The 21410-nt window shown below is 37.4% G+C and overlaps 1 protein-coding gene across 1 annotated transcript in view; it reads left to right on the top strand.

Annotated features, from left to right (window-relative positions):
* Nucleotides 1-21410, top strand: part of CDH18 (cadherin 18) — a 1182266-nt gene that overhangs the window by 764835 nt on the left and 396021 nt on the right. Inside the window, exon 5 of the mRNA XM_069730602.1 lies at nt 14882-15049. Coding sequence (XP_069586703.1) covers nt 14882-15049 — 168 coding nt within the window. The remainder of the gene's footprint in view (nt 1-14881; nt 15050-21410) is intronic.

The following is a 21410-nucleotide window of genomic DNA, read 5'->3' as shown; positions in this document are numbered from 1 at the left end:
CATATCTATGGGAGTGGTTACAATTACATAATATGACCAGGGTTTAGTCACATGGTCTCTGTAATGGAGAGTGCTTGGATCTGTATGGTCCATGTGCAAGGTCCTGGAAGCCTTTGAGGTCATCTGAAGGCAATTGTCTATGCTGTGAAGATACGAGATGTGCAGCATCTGAAACAATGGATACTGGAAGCCTGTGCTAGCATTTCTTCTGTGGTGTTGCTATCAGTGTGTCAAGAGTGGGAGAAGAGGGTGGCATTGACAATCCAACACAATGGGCAGCACTTTGAACACATTTTCTAAGTAGTCATAAACTTGTAAATAACTCATGAAAGAATAAAGTTACGTTAAAACCAAGCACACACTTGTTTTTCTTGTAAAATTCTCAATAAATTTGATGTGTCCATGACCCTCCTCCCATTGAAAAAAATAAAGTTGGATCCAAAATGGTCACCATGGTCACCACCCATCTTGAAAAGTTTTCTCCCTCCCATATTCTAATGTGCCACAAACAGGAAGTTGATATCACCAACCGTTCCCATAATATATATATATATATATACAGTACAGACCAAAAGTTGAACACACTTTCTCATTTTCTCAGATTGTTGGAAGACCATTCCCCGTGACTACCTCTTCAAGAGAATGCCAAGAGTGTGCGAAGCGGTCATCAAAGCAAAAGGTGGCTACTTTGAAGAACCTAGAATATAAGACATAATTTCAGTTGTTTCACACTTTTTTGTTAAGTATATAATTCCACATGTGTTAATTCATAGTTTTCATGCCTTCACTGTGAATGTACAATTTTCATAGTCATGAAAATACAGAAAAATCTTTAAATGAGAAGGTGTGTCCAAACTTTAGGTCTGTACTGTATATATACAGTATATATTAGGGAAAATAAGCATTTGATACAGTGCCAAGTTTTCCCATCTGCAAAGAATGGAGAGGTCTATAATTTTTATTGCAGATAAACTTAAATTGTGAGAGACAGAATCTAAAAATAAAAACCAGAAAATTGCTTTGAATGATTTTTACATATTTAAATAGCATTTTACTGCTTGTAACAAGTATTTGATCACCTACCAACCAGCAAGAATTCTGTCTCTCACAGACCTGGTAGTTTTTGCTTTAAGAAGTCCTCTTACTTTGCACTTATTGCCTGTATTAATCGCACCTGTTTATACTTGTTACCTGTATAAACGACACCCGATCATACACTCAATCAATAACATTCTAACCAATCCACCATGGCCAACACCAAAGAGCTGTCTAAGGACACCAGGGACAACATTGTAGACCGGCACAAGGATGGGATAATATACAGAGCAATAAGAAAGCAGCTTGGTGAGAAGACAACACCTGTTGGCACAATTATTCACAAATGAAAAAAATACAAGATCTCCACTCATGGAGTAAGGATGATTCTGATGAAGGTCAGGAATCAGCTCAGAACTACATGGGAGATCCCGGTCAATCACCTGAAGAGAGCTGGGTCTGCATTCTCAAATATTACCGTTTGGATGATCCAGAGAAGCAGAGAAGGCATGGGAGAAGGTCATGTGGTCAGAAGAGACCAAAATAGAACTTTTTGGTTACAAGTCCACTTACTGTGATTTAAAGAAGAAGAAGGGGGAAGAAGGATGAATACAACTTAATTTATTTCAATACTTCAATGCAAAACCGAAACTCATATATTAGATAGCATCATTACAAATAGAGTGATGTATTTCAAGTGTTTATTTCTGTTAATGTTGATGTTTATGGCTTAGAGCCAAAGAAAACCCAAAAGTCATTATCTCAGTAAATTAGAATACTTTTTAACACCAGCTTGAAAAAATGATTTTAACATCCGAAATGTTGGCCTACTGAAATGTTTGTTCAGTACATGCACTCAACACTTGGTCAGGGATGCCTTTGCATAAATTATTCCATCAATGCCGTGTGGCATGGAGGCGATCAGCCTGTGGCACTGCTGAGGTGTTATGGAAGCCCAGGATGCTTTAATATCAGCATAGAGCTCTTTTGCATTGTTGGGTCTGGTGTCTTTCATCTTCCTCTTGACAATACCCTATAGATTCTCTATGGGGATAAGGTCAGGCAAGTTTGCTGGCCACTCAAGCACAGTGATACTGTTGTTTTTAAACCAGTTATTGGTACTTTTGGCAGTTTGGACCGGTGCCAAGTCCTGCGGGAGAATGAATTTCCATCTCCAAAATGCTTGTCAGCAGAGGGAAGTATGAAGTGCTCTAAAATTTCCTGGTAAACAGCTGTGCTGACTTTAGTCTTGATAAAACACAGTGGACCTACATCAGCAGATGAAATGACCGCAAAATATCAATGAATGTGGAGACTTCATGCTAGACCTCAAGCAGCTTGGATTGTGTGCCTCTTCACTCTTCCTCAAGAGTGTGGGACCTTGATTTCCAAATGAAATGCAAATTTTACTCTCATCTGAAAAAAAAACACCTTGGACCAATGAGCAACAGTCTATTTCTTTTTCTCCTTGGCCCAGGTAAGACGCTTCTGGCGTTGTCTATTGGTCATTAGTCGCTTGACACAAGGAATGCAACACTTGTAATAAAAATAATAATCTTTATTTTATATAGCGCTAACATATTCCGCAGTGCGTTACAGTTTGCACACATTATCATCACTGTCCCCGTTGGGGCTCACAATCTAAATTCCCTATCAGTATGTCTTTGGAATGTGGGAGGAAACCAGAGTACCCAGAGGAAACCCACGCAAACATGGAGAGAACATACAAACTCTTTTCAGATGTTGTCCTTGGTGGGATTTGAACCCAGGACTCTAGCGCTGCAAGGCTGCAGTGCTATCCACTGCGCCACCGTGATGCCCATGTCCTTGATATGTCTGTGTGGTGGCTCTTGAAGCAATGACTCAGTAGCAGTCCAATCATTGTGAATCTCCCCCAATTTTTGAATGGCCTTTTCTTAACAATCCTTTCAAGGCTGCTGTTATCCTGGTTGCTTGTGCACCTTTTTCTACCACACTTTTTCCTCCCACTCAATTTTCCATTAATATGCTTGGATACAGTAGTCTATGAACAGCCAGCTTTCTTAGCAATGACCTTTTGTGGCTTACCCTCCATGTGGAGTGTGTCAATGACTGCCTCCAGGACATCTGTCAAGTCAGCAGTCTTCCCCATGATTGTGGAGCATACTGAAAAAGGCTAAGTGGCATTTTTAAATGCTTAGCAAGCCTTTGCAGGTTTTTTTTTATTAATTATTCTAATTTACTGAGATAATGACTTTGGGTTTTCATTGGTGTAAGCCATAATCATCAACATTAATAGAAATAAAGACTTGAAATTGATCACTCTGTTGCACCTGACTTACAAGAAAAAAAACAGAATATTTTAAAATATGAAAATTCTGCATTACTCTAGAAGCATTGTGTTGCATGATCTTAATCATGCTTTGAACCTGAAAAGAAGGAAAAATAGATAATCAATTAAAATAATTAATAATTAACAAATTAATTACATATAATGTAAAATGAATGAGTGAATACATAAAACATGTACAGTTTGCTTTCTTTCAAACAACTCCAAAATTAAGAAATATTTTTACTCTTATGTCTGTTTATCATCTAATCCCTTTATCCCACAATGTGGTTTACACATTAATGATCAGGCTAACTTTTACAGTTCTGACCACTATAACTTTTGAGGTAATAACTCTGGAACGCTTCAATGGATCCCACTGATTTTGAGACTCTTTTTTTGAGACATATTGTACTTCATGACAGTGGCATAATTTCTTCAATATGACTGGTGATTATTTGTAAAAAAATGAAAATTTGGCAAATATTTAGAAAGTTTTGTAATTTGCAAACTTTGAAATCTTATACCCTTATATCAGAGATATATGCCACACAAAATAGTTAATGAATAACATTTCCCACTTGTCTTCTTTCCATCAGCACAATCTTTGAAACAAATTTTTAAAACAATTTTTTAGGGGGCCACATCACATTTGAAGTGACTTTGAGAGGTCTATATAATAGAAAATACCCCAAAGTGAAACCAATAATAAACTGCACCCCACAAAGTGCTCAAAACCACATTCAAGAAGTGTATTAACCTTGCAGTTGTTCACAGGAATTTTTGGACTGTGGTAAAAAATAAACATTTACATTTTTTTCACAAAAAAATTACTTTAGACCCAAATTTTCGTTATTTCCACAAGGGTAATAGGAAAAAAAGGACCACAAAATGTGTTATGCAATATATATTGAGCATGCCGATACCCCATATGTGGCACTGTTTAGGCGCATGGCAGAGCTTGGAAAGGAAGGAGCACCATTTGACTTTTTGAATGCAAAATTTGATGGAACAATTAGCGGATTCCATATTGCATTTGAAGAGCCCCTGATGTGTCTCCCCCACAAGTGACACAATTTTATAAACTAGACCCCTCAGGGAAGTTATCTTGATATAAGGTGAGCACATTGAACCGTCAGGTGATTCACTGAAAGTTATAACGCTGAGCCGTGAAAATAAAAAAAATCTCTTTCGCCCGCAAAAAATGTTTTAGCCCCAAATTTTGCATTTTCATAAGGGTATCAGAAGAAATTGCACCATACAATTTGTTGTGCAATTCTGCTGAGTACGCTGATGCCTCATATGTGGGAGAAAACTACTGTTTGGGCGCACAGCAGGGTTCAGAAGGTAAAGAGCATCATTTGACTTTTTGAATGTAAAATTTGCTGCAATCACTAGTGGACACCATGTTTGTTTGGAGAGGCCCTGATGTTCCTAAACAATGGAAATCCCCCATAAGTGACACCATTTTGGAATCTGAAACCCTCATGGAATGTATTTTGATGTGTGTTGAGCACCTTGAACCCCCAGGTGCATCACAGAAGTTTATAACATTCAGCAGTGAAAATAAAGAAAATCAAGTTTTCCCCACAAAAATGTTATTATAGCCCAATATTTATATTTTCACAAGTGTAACAGGAGAAATTACACCATACAATGTGTTGTGCAATTTCTCCTAAGTAGGCAGATATGAAATGGTTCTAGGATGCCCTCTCTCATTTGCAGAGCCCCTGAGGTGCTAAAATAACAGAAACATCCATATGTGAACTCATTTTACAAACTACACTCACCAATAAATTCTTCTAGGGGTGCGATGATCTTATTAACACCACTTGTGCCTCACAAAATTTTTATATGATTTTTATCACTAAAATGTTGTTTTAGACAACCAAGTTTTTAATTTTTCTAAGGGCTAATAGCACTTTTTTTATAACAAGCTGAGGTTCACTTGAGTGTGCCAACACCCTACAAGGGAAAAGGTGCCATACTATAATGCTGATCTTACTGATATGGTGTGTTGATGCAATGACCCACTGAGAGAGCCACTCAGTTGCCAGAATAGCAGAAACCCCCTTAGTTGACTTCATTTTACAAACTACACTTTTCAACGAATTCATCTAGGTGTTCATATTGACACCACAGGTGTGTTACAGAAATTTATACCATTGGGCATTGAAGAAAAAATAATTAAATTTTTACCACTCAAATTTTCTTTTAGCGACAGATGGTAGACTTTCACACACAAGAAATGGGTAACAATGGCACCATAATTTGTCCCACAGACCAACATGTTGCAGTAACCAGTACCTTATGCCCAGCTCATGCTTTTGGAAGCATGCACCCATAAGTTGACTGGGCTCTCATCAATTCAGAAATGACAAAAGTGTATACTATATGTGGTGTAGTTACACTATGGGTTTAAGAAGGGAAGGGGGCTTTTGGATTTGAGAGCGCAGAATTTTATGAATTTCTATTGAGGGGCGAGGAGCCAGTTCACTTTTCCAGAGCCTTTGTGCTACCAGTAATGTGCGATCCAGTCACTATAATGAGGCAGCAGAATGAATCTGGACTCTGTCTCGCTTCTTTTCAGCGGTGTCCTTCTTTTCAGAAGTGCACAAAACTGTGGTCAGCAGACATTTTATGCAATCCTAAAAAGACAGACATCGGTCCTATGGCGTCCACAGTTCCTCCATCTCCTTCATCTGACTGCGGTTCCATCTCAATTGTGCATTTCAGAGATTTACACTGAAACACCGAGGTAAGCACTCACCGCAGAGTGCATGATAAGCTTAACCTTACTGCAATATTTGGGTGGCAAAATGAACAAATTAACAGCAGTTGAAAAATTGTTTCTTTTTTATACACTGCTCCTCATGGGATATAAGTGACATAGCGACTTTATTCTTTGAGGTCAGTGCAATTAAAGCAATACTGTACTGTCACACACTAAAAAATGTTTTTTATTGCTAAAACTAGTGATTGAAATGCCATATTTTGAGAGCTATAATTTTTTAATATTTTTTGAGGGATTTTTTTTTGTACAATTTTCAGACATATGACATTTTTTGATTGCTTTCTATTCCGATTTTTGGGAGGCAAAATGAACAAGGAACCGTAATTCTGGATTTTTTTATGTTGTTCAATGTTTGGTAAAATTGATAATGCAGTTTTATTCTTCTGGTCAGTATAATTACAGAGATATCACATTTTTATAATTTTCTTTTGTTTTGGCGCTTTTAACATTAAAAACTATTTTATAGGAAAAATGATTATTTTTGCTTCAGTTTTATTATGTAAAAGCGCCAAAACATAAAAAAAAGATATAAATGAGGCATTGCTGTAATTGTACAGACAAAAAAAATAGAACTACCTTATCAATTTTACCACAAACTGAATGACATAAAAAAAACATTCCTAAATTGCTGTTTTTGTTTAGTCTGCCTCCCAGTAGTCGAAAGAGAAAGCAATAAAAGAAGCCATGTGTCTGAAAATGGTACCTTTAAAAATGTCAACTCGTCCTGCAAAAAACAAGTTATCACATGACTCTGTGGGCCGAAATATGGAAAAAATTTAGCTCTCAAAATATGGTGATGCAAAAACTAGTTTGTGAAATGAATGCATTTTTTAGTGTGACAGCAGCCAAACATAAAAAAATATAAATCTGGTGTCTCTGTAATTGCACCGTCTCGAAGAAAAAAGTCATTTAATCACTTATACCACATATAGCATCCACGTGTTTTGTATTTTTGAAGTGATAAGAGCCCGCCTAACTTACAGGTGCATGTCTCCAGAGGCATAAGCTGGGCATAATAAACTGGTGACTGTAAATTACTGGTCACTGCAGCATACTGGCCACTACAGCACACTGGTCACTGCAATAGCAGTTTGCAATTTTTACTCAGCATCATTCATTGATGCTTGTTTCTGAAAACACCCATGGAGTCAAAATCGTCACTAGACCCAAAGGGGTATAATTTCCAAAATGGGGTCACTTGAGGGGGGATTCTGCTCTTCTAGCAAATAGGGGCTCTGTATTTGGAGTCCACAAACTATTCTGGGGAAATCTGAGCTCCATGAGGAAAATAGCATCCTGTCCCTCACGAGTCTCTCCATATGGCTAAGCAGTAATGTACAGCCACATATGTTTAGTAAATACTGTGAGACAAATTATGGTGCCATTTTTACCCATTTCTTGTGTGAAAATGTAAAATCTGGGGCTAAAACTAATCTTTGGTGGTAAAAATGTAGTTATTTTTTCTTCACTGCCAGATGAGATAAAATTCTGTGATAAACCCTTGGTGTAATATGATCACTGCACCCCTAGATGAATTTGCTGAGAGGTTTAGTTTAAAAAATGGGGTCAGAAATGAGGGGTTCTTCTGTTTTGACAACTATGGGGCTCTCCCAGGGCTCTCCCAGTGGGTCAGGGCACCTGCAAACCAGGTCTAAAACAACATTTTAGTGGTAAAAATGTAATTTATTCTTTCTTCACCGCTCAATTGCATCAAATTCTGTGAGGCACAAGTGGCATCAATATAATCACTGTACCCTTAGATGTATTCATTGGGGAGTGTTGTTTGTAAAATGAATACACATATGGGGGTTTCTATTGTTCCGGCACCTCAGGGGCTCTGCCAATGTCACATGGCACTTTCAAACCATTCCAGAAAATCTGATCTCCAATATGGCGCATCTTCCCTTCTGGGGTTGACACACTGTCTTAAAAGTAGTATTACTTCATATATGGTACATTGGCATGCTCAGGAGAACTTGCACAACAAAATGTATGGTGCAATTTCTCCTATTACCCTTATGAAAATAAAAAATTGAGGTTATAATAACATTTTTGTGGGGAATTTATTATTTTTTATTTTCATGGCTCAACGATATAAACTGCTGTGAAGCACACAGGGCTTGAAGGTGTTCAACACACATCAAACTACATTCTTTGAGGGTTTCAGATTCCAAATTGGGGTCACTTGTGGGGGATTTCCATTGTTTAGGAACATCAGGGGCTCTCCAAACAGATATGGCATCCAATAATGGTTCCTGCATTGGAATTTTACATTCAAAAAGTCAAATGATGCTCTTTCCCTTCTGAGCCCTGCCGTGTACCCAAGCAGTAGTTTTCTCCCACATATGAGGTATCAGCGTACTCAGGAGAAATTGCACTACAAATTTTAGGGTGCAATTTCTCCTGTTACTCTTACAAAAGTGCAACATTTGAGGCTAAAATAACATTTATGTGGGGAAAATGTGATGTTTTTTATTTTCACAGATCTTTGTTATAAACTTTTGTGAAGCACCTGAGGGTTCAATTTGCTCAACACACATCTTATATATAAGAAAAACAGCCGCACTCGAGTCTTGATTTTAGTGTAGAAATTTTTTTGATTTTATTCAAGTACACAGGCACCACCAAATAATTTTTAAAGAAAATGGCAAGTGATAGCGGACAACGAGGTAACGTTTCGACCAGATACGGTCTTTCTCAAACCTCACTTAGGAGGAGTAGTAATAAGGAAAGGAAGATATAGGATGAGAGTCCCCAAGGACAGCTCCAAGTGGAATGCAGGAGTAAGGTGTCCGTCTCATTGGTGGTGCAGTCTCAACACACATCTTAATCAGCTCCCTGATGGGTCTAGATTAAAAAATGGTGTCACTTGTGGGGTTTTCACTGTTTAGAGGCTCTCCAAACACAACATGGCATCTGCTAATTGTTCCAGAAAATTTTGCATTCAAAAAGTCAAATGGCGCTCCTTCCCTTCCAAGCTCTGCCGTGCACCCAAAGTGTTTTTCCCCCACATATGTAATATTGGAAGGCCCATAAGAAATTTCACAACAAATTTTGTTGTCCATTTTTCCTTTTACCCTTGTGAAAATAAAAAAAATTGGATCTAAAGTACCGTACATTTTTTGTGAAAAAAAGTTAAATGTTCATTTTTTTTCCACATTCCAAAAATTCCTGTGAAGCACCCGAAGGATAAATTAACTTCTTAAATGTGATTTTGAGCACCTTGAGGGATGGAAATTTCAGAATCGTGTCACTTCAATGTCACTTCAAATGTGAGGCGGTCCCTAAAAGATGGTTTTGTAAATTTTGTTGGAAAAAGGATAAATCACTGGTCAATTTTTAACCCTTATAACTTCCCAACAAAAAAATGGTGCTGTTGTAAAGTAGACATGTGAGAAATGTTATGCATTAACTATTTAAGGCTATAAGAACCCAAAGTTTGAAAATTAGCAACATATTGTCCAAATTTCTGTTTTTTTCACAAATCAAGCCAAGTTATAGAGAAATGTTACCATTATCATGAAGTACAATATGCCACGTACAAATATTCTGAGAATCAGTGGGATCCCATGAAGCATTCCAGAGATTATACCGCTTAAAGTGACAGTGGTCAGAATTGTATAAATTGGCTTGGTTATTAGCGCGCAAACCACCTTGGGGGGTAAAGGGAATAATACAATATTTCTCTGAATACCTTAAGTTATGTTACATTATTTAACTATTTGTTGTGAATAGAGATGAGTGCTTTGATTCAAAGCAAATTAAATTAGATTGAAGAGTCACAAAACAGGAGGATTTTCTGGAGTTCAATTTTTCAATAATTCCTTTTAGACCTGGGAGGTGTCTTCTAGTACGCCAAACAATTAACTACCTCCAGTATTCCAATTTTTCAGTGCTCCCTGTTACTTATTATATTTATTATGTGTTTTCATTAATATAATATATCTGTGCTATCACACTAGGTCATGTCGTGTATAATAAATAATCTGAAAGTGGTTCTCACCACTCTGTTATAGTTTTGAATGTCCACTGTCTGGATTCACTGCTTCTATGACATGCTCTGATTTGTGACAACAACAATATTAGCACATTTCTGCATCCTCTGGACTCTAGCCCCCTTGACTCCACTGCTTCTACAACATACTTTCTTACATTCAGCATTTTATATTCTAGATGTCTGTAAATACATCTAACATTGACATAATTCCTCAAAATCTTGTTTCTTTATAATTGTGGAAACCTATTATTTGTCTTATCATTCCCACACAAAAAAATTCCGATTTAGGATTTTGGCAAAGTGCTTTCTTTTTCTTTGTGGAACAAATTGCTGTGTGAAAACAAACATGCTTGCTGTTTCTCACACACAATAAATACTGGATTAACATAAAAACTTTGAAGAAATGAACACATTTGCTGTGACTTATACCTTTAAATAAATGGTTTGCATTTGATGATTTAAGAAAACCTGTCTGCGCAGGCTGGAGATATTCAAATTAAAGGACTAAGGCCAGTTGAAGTAATGCTGCCAAACAAGAGCTTCAAGTGTGTATGTACAAAAGACAACACTGCCGAATATATACACTACTGTTCCAAAGTTTAGGGTCTCTTAGAAATTTCCTTATTTTGAATGAAAAGAAACATTTGTTCCAATGAAGCTAACATTAAATGATTCAGAAATACATTCTATACATTGTTAATGTGGTAAATGACTATTCTAGCTGCAAATGTATGGATTGTAATGCAATATCTTCCTAGATGTATAGAGGCCCATTTTCAACAATCATCACTCCAGTGTTCTTTTGGAACTTTGTGTTTGCTAACTGTGTAAGAAGGCTAATGGATGGTTAGAATACCCTTGAAAACACTTGTGCAAGTGTGTTAGCACAGCTGAAAACAATTTAGTTGATTGGAGAACCTATAAACCTGACCTTCCTTTGAGCTAGTTAAAAATCTGGAGCATTACATTCGTTGGTTCCATTAAACTCTAAAATGGCCTGAAAAATAGAACTTTCATGTGAAACTCGACAGTCTATTCTTGTTCTGAAGATTTCCTACAATGGTGTGTACTACTCCCTTCAGAGGAGAACACAAACAGGATCTAACCAGAGTAGAAAGAGATGTGGGAGGCCCCGCTGTACAGCTGAGCAACAAGACTAGTACATTAGAGTCTGTAGTTTGAGAAATCAATGCTTCACAGGTTCTCTACTGGCAGCTTCATTAAATAGTACATGCAAAACGCCAGTGTCAACGTCCTGAGTGAAGAGGCAACTTTTGGATGCTGGCTGTTATGGCTGGCAATCAGGCAACACAGCGTGCAGTAATCAGCGCACATACAGAGATCTGGCAATAACCAAAAACAATAGGACGAGCTCTGAGACGTGGAATCTCTGTAGACTGCAGTACCTGATCTATCCTCACACAACTATAAGCAGCAGTGGATTGCGCCTATCACTACCTATGCAACTCGGCACTGCCTGAGGAGCTGACTATCCTGAAGTTAGAAATACAAGCCTGACTTACCTCAGAGAAATACCCCAAAGGAATAGGCAGCCCCCCACATATAATGACTGTTAGCAAGATGAAAAGACAAACGTAGGAATGAAATAGATTCAGCAAAGTGAGGCCCGATATTCTAGACAGAGCGAGGATAGCAAAGAGAACTATGCAGTCTACAAAAAACCCTAAACGAAAACCACGCAAAGGGGCAAAAAGACCCACCGTGCCGAACTAACAGCACGGCGGTGCACCCCTTTGCTTCTCAGAGCTTCCAGCAAAAGTTAATAGCAAGCTGGACAGAAAAAACAGAAAACAAACTAGAAGCACTTATCTAGCAGAGCAGCAGGCCCAAGGAAAGATGCAGTAGCTCAGATCCAACACTGGAACATTGACAAGGAGCAAGGAAGACAGACTCAGGTGGAGCTAAATAGCAAGGCAGCCAACGAGCTCACCAAAACACCTGAGGGAGGAAGCCCAGAGACTGCAATACCACTTGTGACCACAGAAGTGAACTCAGCCACAGAATTCACAACAGCTGGCCCTCAGGGCAGATTGGCAAAGAAAAAGCCATATCTGAGACTGGCTAATAAAAGGAAAAGATTAACATGGGCAAAGGAACATTGGACAGAGGAAGATTGGAAAAAAGTGTTATGGACAGACAAATCCAAGTTTGAGGTGCTTGGATCACACAGAAGGACATTTGTGAGATGCTAAACAACTGAAAAGATGCTGGAAGAGTGGCTGATGCCATCTGCCAAGCATGGTGGAGGTAATGTGATGGTCTGGGGTTGCTTTGGTGCTGGTAAAGTGGGAGATATGTACAAGGTAAAACAGTAAAAGGGATATTGAATAAGGAAGGCCATCACTCCATTTTGCAACGCGATGCCATACCCTGTGGACAGCGCTTGATTGGAGCCAATTTCATCCTACAACAGGACAATGACCCAATGCACACCTCCAAATTATGCAAGAACTATTTAGGGAAGAAGCAGGCAGCTGGCATTTTATCTGTAATGGAATGGCCAGTGCAGTCTCCAGATCTCAACCCCATTGAGCTGTTGTGGGAGCAGCTTGACCGTATGGTAGGCAAAAAGTGCACATCAAGCCAAACTAACTTGTGGGAGAGGCTTCTGAAAGCATGAGTTAGTGTTTTTTGTAGAATATTTTAGGATTGGGATCCTACCTTGAATTTTGCCATGGGCCTCAAGGCGCATAATGCTACATTTTTTGTTTATTTTTTTATTGTAACTGAATGGAAAATGTCTTTTTAATTGTTATCTACATTAAACCCTATTGTTTAAGAATTCAAAGTTTACCTTACAGGAAAAGAACACTTTATGATATTGCAAATAATATAAATATAATTCAATGATCACAAGAACTACCCACATGCAGATTTTATATTATCATTTTCTGTAATTCTGAACAAATAGATTCGGTTTAGGAATTATGTATTTTATACCTGAAAAGTGAAGCACATTTTTACTCAGAATTCACAAAACTGTTGAATGGAACATGTTTTATGGTAAATTGCAGTTTTAAGTTCTTGTAGCTGTAATATATTTAGATTTTAACAAATCTCTGTCAACAGCAATCACAACTTATGTGTATTTTAACAGATGGTAATTCGTAAATGGCTGCTATTTTCTACTTCAAAGGAATTTATTCACAGACAGCATTAAAAGCACTATTTTAAATTTTACAGAAGTAGAAACTACAGGTTCATCTGGAAAAAAGGCATAAATATATTTTTTAAGTTAATTTTATTTGGAAATTGCTATACTCCAGCACATCTGGTTACCTTAGCTCTTGTTTATTCTCTGCTTCTGATCTTTATAATATAGTCTAGCAGTTTTGTTCTGAAAAGAGGCATAAGACTATCAGAATTTAATTATAACTATAATGTCATTAAATAAGGCTTATTCAAATACAGCAATCATAGTGTTCGAGATTTAAAAATGTTTTTGCCACATTTTTAGTTTTTATTCAAGCCAATATTTCTGTAGTTAAATGTTGTTTTTTAATCTATAATTTTATATTATCTTGACATACAATTCATTTTTTTATTATGACCAATGATCCATTCACTTCAATTGATCTATGAGAGCAGTATCATACATTCACAACCACTAATCCCAGGCAAAGAGGATGGAAAGATAGTCATTCACGTATACTATAAATCCATTCACACAGGGGGCCAGGCCCAACATTAAGACCCCAGTAATCACACATTTATTACCTAACTGTAGATATATAATAGGTTTTTATTGGACATCCCAATTAAGACGAGAGTAGAGGTTAAATGTGCTAGTAATTTGCAGAGTAATTTTAAAATGCTACTTTTTAATAGCACATTACAATAATTTTAATTATGCAATTTATAACACGTTTTGATATAATATATTTTTAGAAACAGCTTGACGCAAAATCAATAAGCATAATAGTCATTTGTGTTAAAAACGCATGTTGTTCAACTACCACAATGTGTTGTTACAAAGGGCTATGATATCAAAACTTGATTTGGCATACAAAAAAAGACATATTTTTCACACAAATCAAGTATATTTCAGGTCAATTTAAAGAAAACTGCAATACGCTGAATTAAAATTTATTAGATATTTTATATTGGAAAATTTAGTAAATTAGAAAGGAGAAACAGAAATGTGAAAAATGTTTGCAATTAGTAAAAAACCTTATAAATCTTGAAAATGTAGAATCCTAAAGATCTAAGTAACTGTCAGAACACTGAAAACAATAGGAGATTCATATGTCAAAATTAATTACACATGTAATAATAACAACTATGCAACTATAATAAAGTTAGGATTTTGAAAAATATATCTCATAGTATTGACTAGTGTTAATTTTCTTAAAATTGTTACCCTAAATAAGTGCATTTTAATGGCTTTATTGTGCTTTTTGTTCAGATGAGAAAGCTAGTGGGTTAGCACCATTCACCTTTCCATATTTTAGCATTATCTTGAAGGAAAAATATGATTTAAAAAAGAAATTTGTGCACTGGAAAATCAATCAATTTTAATGCTTTCATCATCTTGATTCTTTAGCTAAATTCTAAAATGTGTTCTTCCTTTGATCCCTTTTTGATTAGGCTCTTCCTTTTCTTCATTTGCATGATTCTTTTATGTTTTAAACTGTGCCACTATGTACATGCATTTTTAAGATTTATTCTCCCTTTGAGTCTAATTATATTTTGAAATCTGAGCATATTCATCTCTTTTGTTTTATAGGAGTTATTAGGACAGCACTACCAAACATGGACAGAGAAGCTCGAGAACATTATTCTGTTGTTATTCAAGCAAAGGATATGGCCGGTCAAGTTGGGGGACTTTCTGGATCAACTACAATCAACGTTACACTTATTGATGTCAATGATAATCCACCAAGATTTCCTCAAAGTATGAAGGTCCTTTTTCATAATTTTCTTTAAATTTATACTTCTGACATAGTTCCATTGCATAATTGTATTTGCTGATTCATCTTAGGTCTAAGTTAACACTATTTATTTTCCAGCTTCACATTATAACTTTAAGAATACCTGTCTGCATTTCTGACATGTTTATTGTAGTGAATCCTTCTGTGCCCTATAAAATAGCAATCCTAGAGCATTACACATACCTGTGTTGTGCCCTTCCCATATTTTTTGCTATTAGAAGATAATAAATACATTGACAAATTAATGTTACCATCTCCTTGTCAAGTGCATCTGTCCTGAAACCGTCACCACTGATTTGACTGCAAAGGGACTTAGCCCCGAAGGATAACACACATTTTTTAATCTATTTATTGGAGATGAGTGGAAATTTTGAAATCTGACAGCAAAGGTTTACAAAAATGAATCATTGCTGATCAAATTATCATAATTATATTATCAGTGAATCGTTTCAAATCTGAAACACTACAAAGCATACATTTACCCTGAATAAAAAGCTGCTTAACACATAAACAGCCTAAATAACATCAAATTGGTCTCAACATACAGTACAAGGACATGGAGAAAATAGGTGGTAACCATTATTCACTGATGTTCTTAGACAAACAATCTGTAATATTTCTTTTTGTTTGTTTTTTTTGGCTTGTTGTCTCTATTGTTTTGTCCAAACTATGACCAGTGATATATTTTCATTATCCAGATTAACCTGAAAATTGGTGTTGCCTTCCATACCTCTGCTTGTTTACAGACTATGATAACCCCTCTAGATTGATTATCTTATGTGAAGTGATTTCTGCAAAGTTTAATAAGGGAGCTTGCTTAGCTCCAAGGTCATGTGAGTCTTTACCAGATGCAATCTTTTGCATTGGGTAAAATGGTGGGGGCAAATTTGGTAATTTGCACTAAGAAAATACATTTTTTTTTCAAATTTGCAAAGTCTTTTGAAATCCCCAAATTTTGAAACTAATTTGGTTTGCAATAAACTGATTTGTTTACCTCCACTCTTCGATATGTTTCCAGAGGAAACAGAAAAGGGAATACGCAGAATTTATTTTAATATAAGATGATTCCCACAGAGCTGAGTCAAAGGCATGTTGCATAGCCTGCCAAACCCTTATCTACATAAATGATTGGAAAGCCCTACGCAACAGCTATCAAGGCTAAGCTTATATGCTTAGGCTAGGGTCACATTGAGTTAGTGCAACCCGTTTAGCGCTAGCGCTAGCGGGTTGCACTAACGCAATGTTTTTAATGGGGCCGCGTCCTGGGGTCGCGGTAACATCCCCGCTCTCGCAGATCCCCGATCTGCGAGAGCGGGGAACGGACCGCGGGCGCGCCTCGGACGCTGCAAGCAGCGTCCGCGGCGCGCCAGGAAACACCGGCGCATCGCTGGCGCGTGCCGAACATGGCACGCGCTAGTGCTGCGCGTTCCCATTGCCGTGAATGGGCACGCTAACGGACGCATTGCACGGTGTTAATTTCGCCGTGCAACGCTGTCCGTTAAGCGCGTTCCCATAACGCAATGGGAACCCAGCCTTACACATAATGCAATGCACTTTGAAGGCTTGGACACTGATTTCAGAGATGCTGAATTGTATAAGTGATACTAGAGATCTGTGAATTGACCAGATGCAAATTAAATTAGTTAAATTTCTGGAAATTTAACAAATTGTAATTCAATTTACAAAAATCCGAAAAATATAGTGGACTCATGAAATCACATTTTATGGTCTAGAGCAGCCATATTTAGGTATTACTTTGTGTTGTCAAGAACAGCAAATCCAACCAAAAAGATATTATCAAAAGGACTATAAAGGATGAGGGCAGGAAAAGCATTGGACCTCTTAGGATTTTACAGCCTAGAGATATGAGTGCAGAGTGCCCAGCTCTTTATACTTCAGAATAGAAATGCCTAAATAAATGGAATTGATAGTCTCGGTCTGGTAAAATCATTTAAAGATTCAAAGAAAGCAATAGGAGCCTGATGTGACTGTAATCTGACCTCGCTTTTCTTGTCATTTCATTTTTGTAAAGCCACCCAGTGAGTGGTGATGTTTATATTTTTTTAGTTTTTTTTTTAATTACATGTTTTTATAGTCCTATTTAGCAACCATTTACTTATCTATTACAATCTATTAGAGGTAGCAATAATAAAAGTCAACATTAAACCTTTAAAAAGTCTTGTCACATGACTTGGGAGAAAAAGACTGACCAGACACTTCATTTGCTTTCTAGTTCTCTTCCTATCTGAAGAGGATATCAGTACATTTAAATTCCAAAAAGAGCACTTTATGGCCCAGAATGTTTCTTCTTTGTCAAAGACAAAGAAGAAACATTCCCTCTTAGACCAGCTGTCAGTTTTGTCACCTAGTCAAATATTACTTTGCACTGAAGAGAGGAAGATATCCAGAAACATGTTTCTGCAAATCAGGTGTTTGGTTTGGCATTCTATTCTAAGAATAAATGTGTGAATAGACTCGAGTGGATATGAGTACTACCCAAATATTACAAAAATCAGCATTCCCCCCCAAAAGTGGATTCTTTCTAATTGAATTTCATGTGGATTAAAAAACTTACAGCTATTTTTTTAAACCATAAAGGGGCATCACAAGGCTCAAAAAGGGAAAATTTCCAGTTTACAGCTAATCTCTCTAGTTTTTCTCTCCTCACCATCCCCATGTGATGCCCATCACATTTTCTTATCACTGCCAGGAGAACTGGAATCCACAAGCCTCGTCAAGCACATTGTCCACAGAATCGTCCCAGGCCTCATCAGAGCCAGATTCATAGTGTAAGGAGGCTCGAGAATTCAGTGATCATGGTGGTGATAAGAAGATGCAATAAGAATTGAATGTTTGATGGTGATGAGCAGAAATGCAGGAGAGATAAGTCATAAGGTGGTAAGGTGAGCATATCTATTTTTTAACATTTATTATGCTCTGGCATCTGGAGATGAGGAACATATAATTCATGGAGAATAGCTTATTTGCAAAATAAATTTCCTGTGAAAGGTTGCTTGAGCAAGCAGATATGAATTTTGCATGATTCAATCATCCCTAAATCTTAGTCATGTGACATTTCTTATCAGAGAGTAGTAATTTACTTTAGGGTTGCTACCCCCATTATGAGTGCTGAGCATAATGCAGCAACTCTTATTCTGCCTGGCTCTCCATCAGCTGGAGCTGGGAATTGTCATGATTGAAAAATAAAAAGGAAAAAATAGCCAGATGACTGCCATTTGGAAACAGGTGCACGGAAATCTGTCCTGATGAGACATAGAGACAATAGAAAAAAATAGATGATGCAGCGGCTCATTGAGAAGAGAATGGTAAATTCTTTAATTATTCTAAGATTAAAGCTTTATGATTGAAAAATACCTGGAACATTCTGGATCCCATAGAGCTAAGCAAAATATTTCACATTCCCTTCATAGCACACACCTTGCATTTATTTGTGCAATTTTTTTCAGAAATATTCCTGCATGGTGCTGATTAATGTACAGAAAAATGTTTGCTCATTTGAGCTATTGTTAAGTGGCAACACATGCACTTCTGAATACTATAAAAAATAGAATGGTCTGTCGGAGAGTCGACTGATTTTAGTTGCCACAACTCAATTGAATTAAACACTGCATATGTATGTGTGGTGATGGAAAATATCATGCAGCTACGGTGTTCATTTTAGGACATGGTCACAAATCAAAGTCAAACATCAGAAATACTCTGTCTGATACCTCATTCTGATACTTGACTCTTATACCTGACTTTCACACATGGTCACAAATCAAAGTCAAACATCAGAAATAACATCAGAAATGCTCTGTCTGATACCTCATTCTGATACTTGATTCTGATACCTGACTTTCACATATCAAAGTCACAAATCAAAGTCAAACATCAGAAATACTCTGTCTGATACCTCATTCTGATACTTGACTCTGATACTTGACTCTGATACTTGACTCTGATACTTGACTTTGATACCTGACTCTAATACTTGACTCTGATACTTGACTTTGATACCTGATTCTGATACTTGACTCTGATACTTGACTCTGATACCTGACTCTGATACTTGACTTTGATACCTGACTCTGATACCTGACTCTGATAATTGACTTTGATACCTGACTCTGATACTTGACTCTGATACTTGACTCTGATACTTGACTCCGATACCTGAGTCTGATACTTGATTCTGATACATGAAATTAGTAAAATTAGTAAAATTAGCTAAAATTAGTACCTGGGATCACTTGAGCTTGTGGTGCAATGGTAATGCCGACGGCTGTAGCCTCTAGACGCAGGATCCGTTTTTTTTCCGCCGATCTTTTTTTTCCCGCCGGATCGGTTTTATTTTTCTGCCGGATCCGTTTTTGTCGGCCGGATCCGTTTTTTTTCCGCCAGATCCGTTTTTTTCTGCAGGATCCGTTTTTTTCCTCAGGATCTGTTTTTTTTTCCGGATCCGTTTTTGTCCGCCGGATCCGTTTTTGTCTGCCGGCTCCGTTTTCTTTCTGCCTGATCCTTTTTTTTACGCCGGATCCGTTTTTTTTACACCGGATCCGTTTTTTTTACACCGGATCCGTTTTTTTTCGCCAGATCCTTTTTTTTCTGCCAGATCTGTTTGTTTTTTTTGCCGGATCCGTTTTTTTTTCTGCCGGATCCGTTTTTTTTCGCCGGATCCATTTTTTTTTTACGCCGGATCCGGTTTTTTTTCTGCCGCCGGAAAAAACGGATCCGGCGTAAAAAAAAAACGTTTTTTACGATGGATCCTGTTTTTTTTACGACGGATCCGTTTTTTTCCGCCGGCAGAAGAAAAATGGATCTGGCGTAAAAAAATGGATACGGCGCAAAAATAAACTGATCAGGCGTAAAAAAAAAAACGGATCTGGAAGAAAAAATGGATCAGGCGAAAAAAACGGATTCGGCGTAAAAAAAATGGATCAGGTGAAAAAAAACGGATCCGGCAAAAAAAAAAATCCGGTGTAAAAAAAAAACGGATCCGGCGTAAAAAAAAAACGGATCCGGCATAAAAAATGGATATGGCGTAAAAAAACAGATCCGACAGAAAAAAACGGATCCGGCGAAAAAAAACGGATTCGGCGTAAAAAAAAATGGATCAGGCGAAAAAAAACCGATCCGGCGAAAAAAAACGGATTTGGCGTAAAAAAACGGATCCGGCGAAGAAAACAGATCCGACGGAAGAAAAAAGGATCTGGCGGAAAAAAAAACGGATCAGGCAAAAAAAAAAAAACGGATCCGGCGTAAAAAAAAACGGATCCGGCGTAAAAAAAACCAGATCCGACGTAAAAAAAATCGGATCCAGCGTAAAAAACGGAGCTGGCAGAAAAATAAAACCGAGCCGGCGGAAAAAAAACGGATCCTGCGTCTAGACACTGCAGCCATTGGCCTTACCATTGCACCACAAGCTCGAGTGATCCCAGGTACTAATTTTAGCTAATTTTACTAATTTTACTAATTTAATGTATCAGACTCAAGTATCAGAGTCAAGTATCAGAGTCAAGTATCAGAGTCAGGTATCAGAGTCAGGTATCAGAGTCAGGTATCAGAGTCAGGTATCAGAGTCAAGTATCAGAGTCAGGTATCAGAGTCAGGTTTCAGAGTCAGGTATCAGAGTCAAGTATCAAAGTCAGGTATCAGAGTCAGGTATCAGAGTCAGGTATCAGAGTCAAGTATCAGAGTCAGGTATCAGAGTCAAGTATCAGAGTCAGGTATCAGAGTCAGGTATCAGAGTCAGGTATCAGAGTCAGGTATCAGACTCAGGTATCAGACTCAGGTATCAGACTCAAGTATCAGAATGAGGTATCAGACAGAGTATTTCTGATGTTTGACTTTGATTTGTGACCATGTCCTAAAATGAACACCGTATGCAGCATCCAAACTGAAGCATGGGTAAATTTGAGATCTGCCATTGGCAGCTGATGAGGGACCTGTGTTGCCTACTGAAACCCTTTGAAGAAGCAACAGACATTTTTAGTACAAACAACTGTGGAAACAGCAATGTCATCCCCTCATATTTGTCCTGCAAAAATAAATCACCAGAATATGAAGCGAGAATGAAGGATGAACAGCAATTTGCACATATTCTTCATTGCCATTTGTCTATTGGAGACTCTGAAAGTACATGTTACATGCAGCAGAATCTGGAGGAGGAGAAGAAAGAAAAGAAGCAGCAGCAGGTAGATGTAGAGGGTATAATTGAGTTGGCATAGGCAGTGGACCATGCTGACAATCAGAAACAAAATGACAAAAACAATGCTGTCATTGAGAAACAATCTTCATACGAGGTGATGTAAGTGATCCAAA

The sequence above is a fragment of the Ranitomeya imitator genome, chromosome 6 (assembly GCF_032444005.1).
Source record: "Ranitomeya imitator isolate aRanImi1 chromosome 6, aRanImi1.pri, whole genome shotgun sequence".
In the NCBI taxonomy this organism is placed as follows: Eukaryota; Metazoa; Chordata; class Amphibia; order Anura; family Dendrobatidae; genus Ranitomeya; species Ranitomeya imitator.
This window is presented reverse-complemented; position numbering and strand designations above follow the sequence as displayed.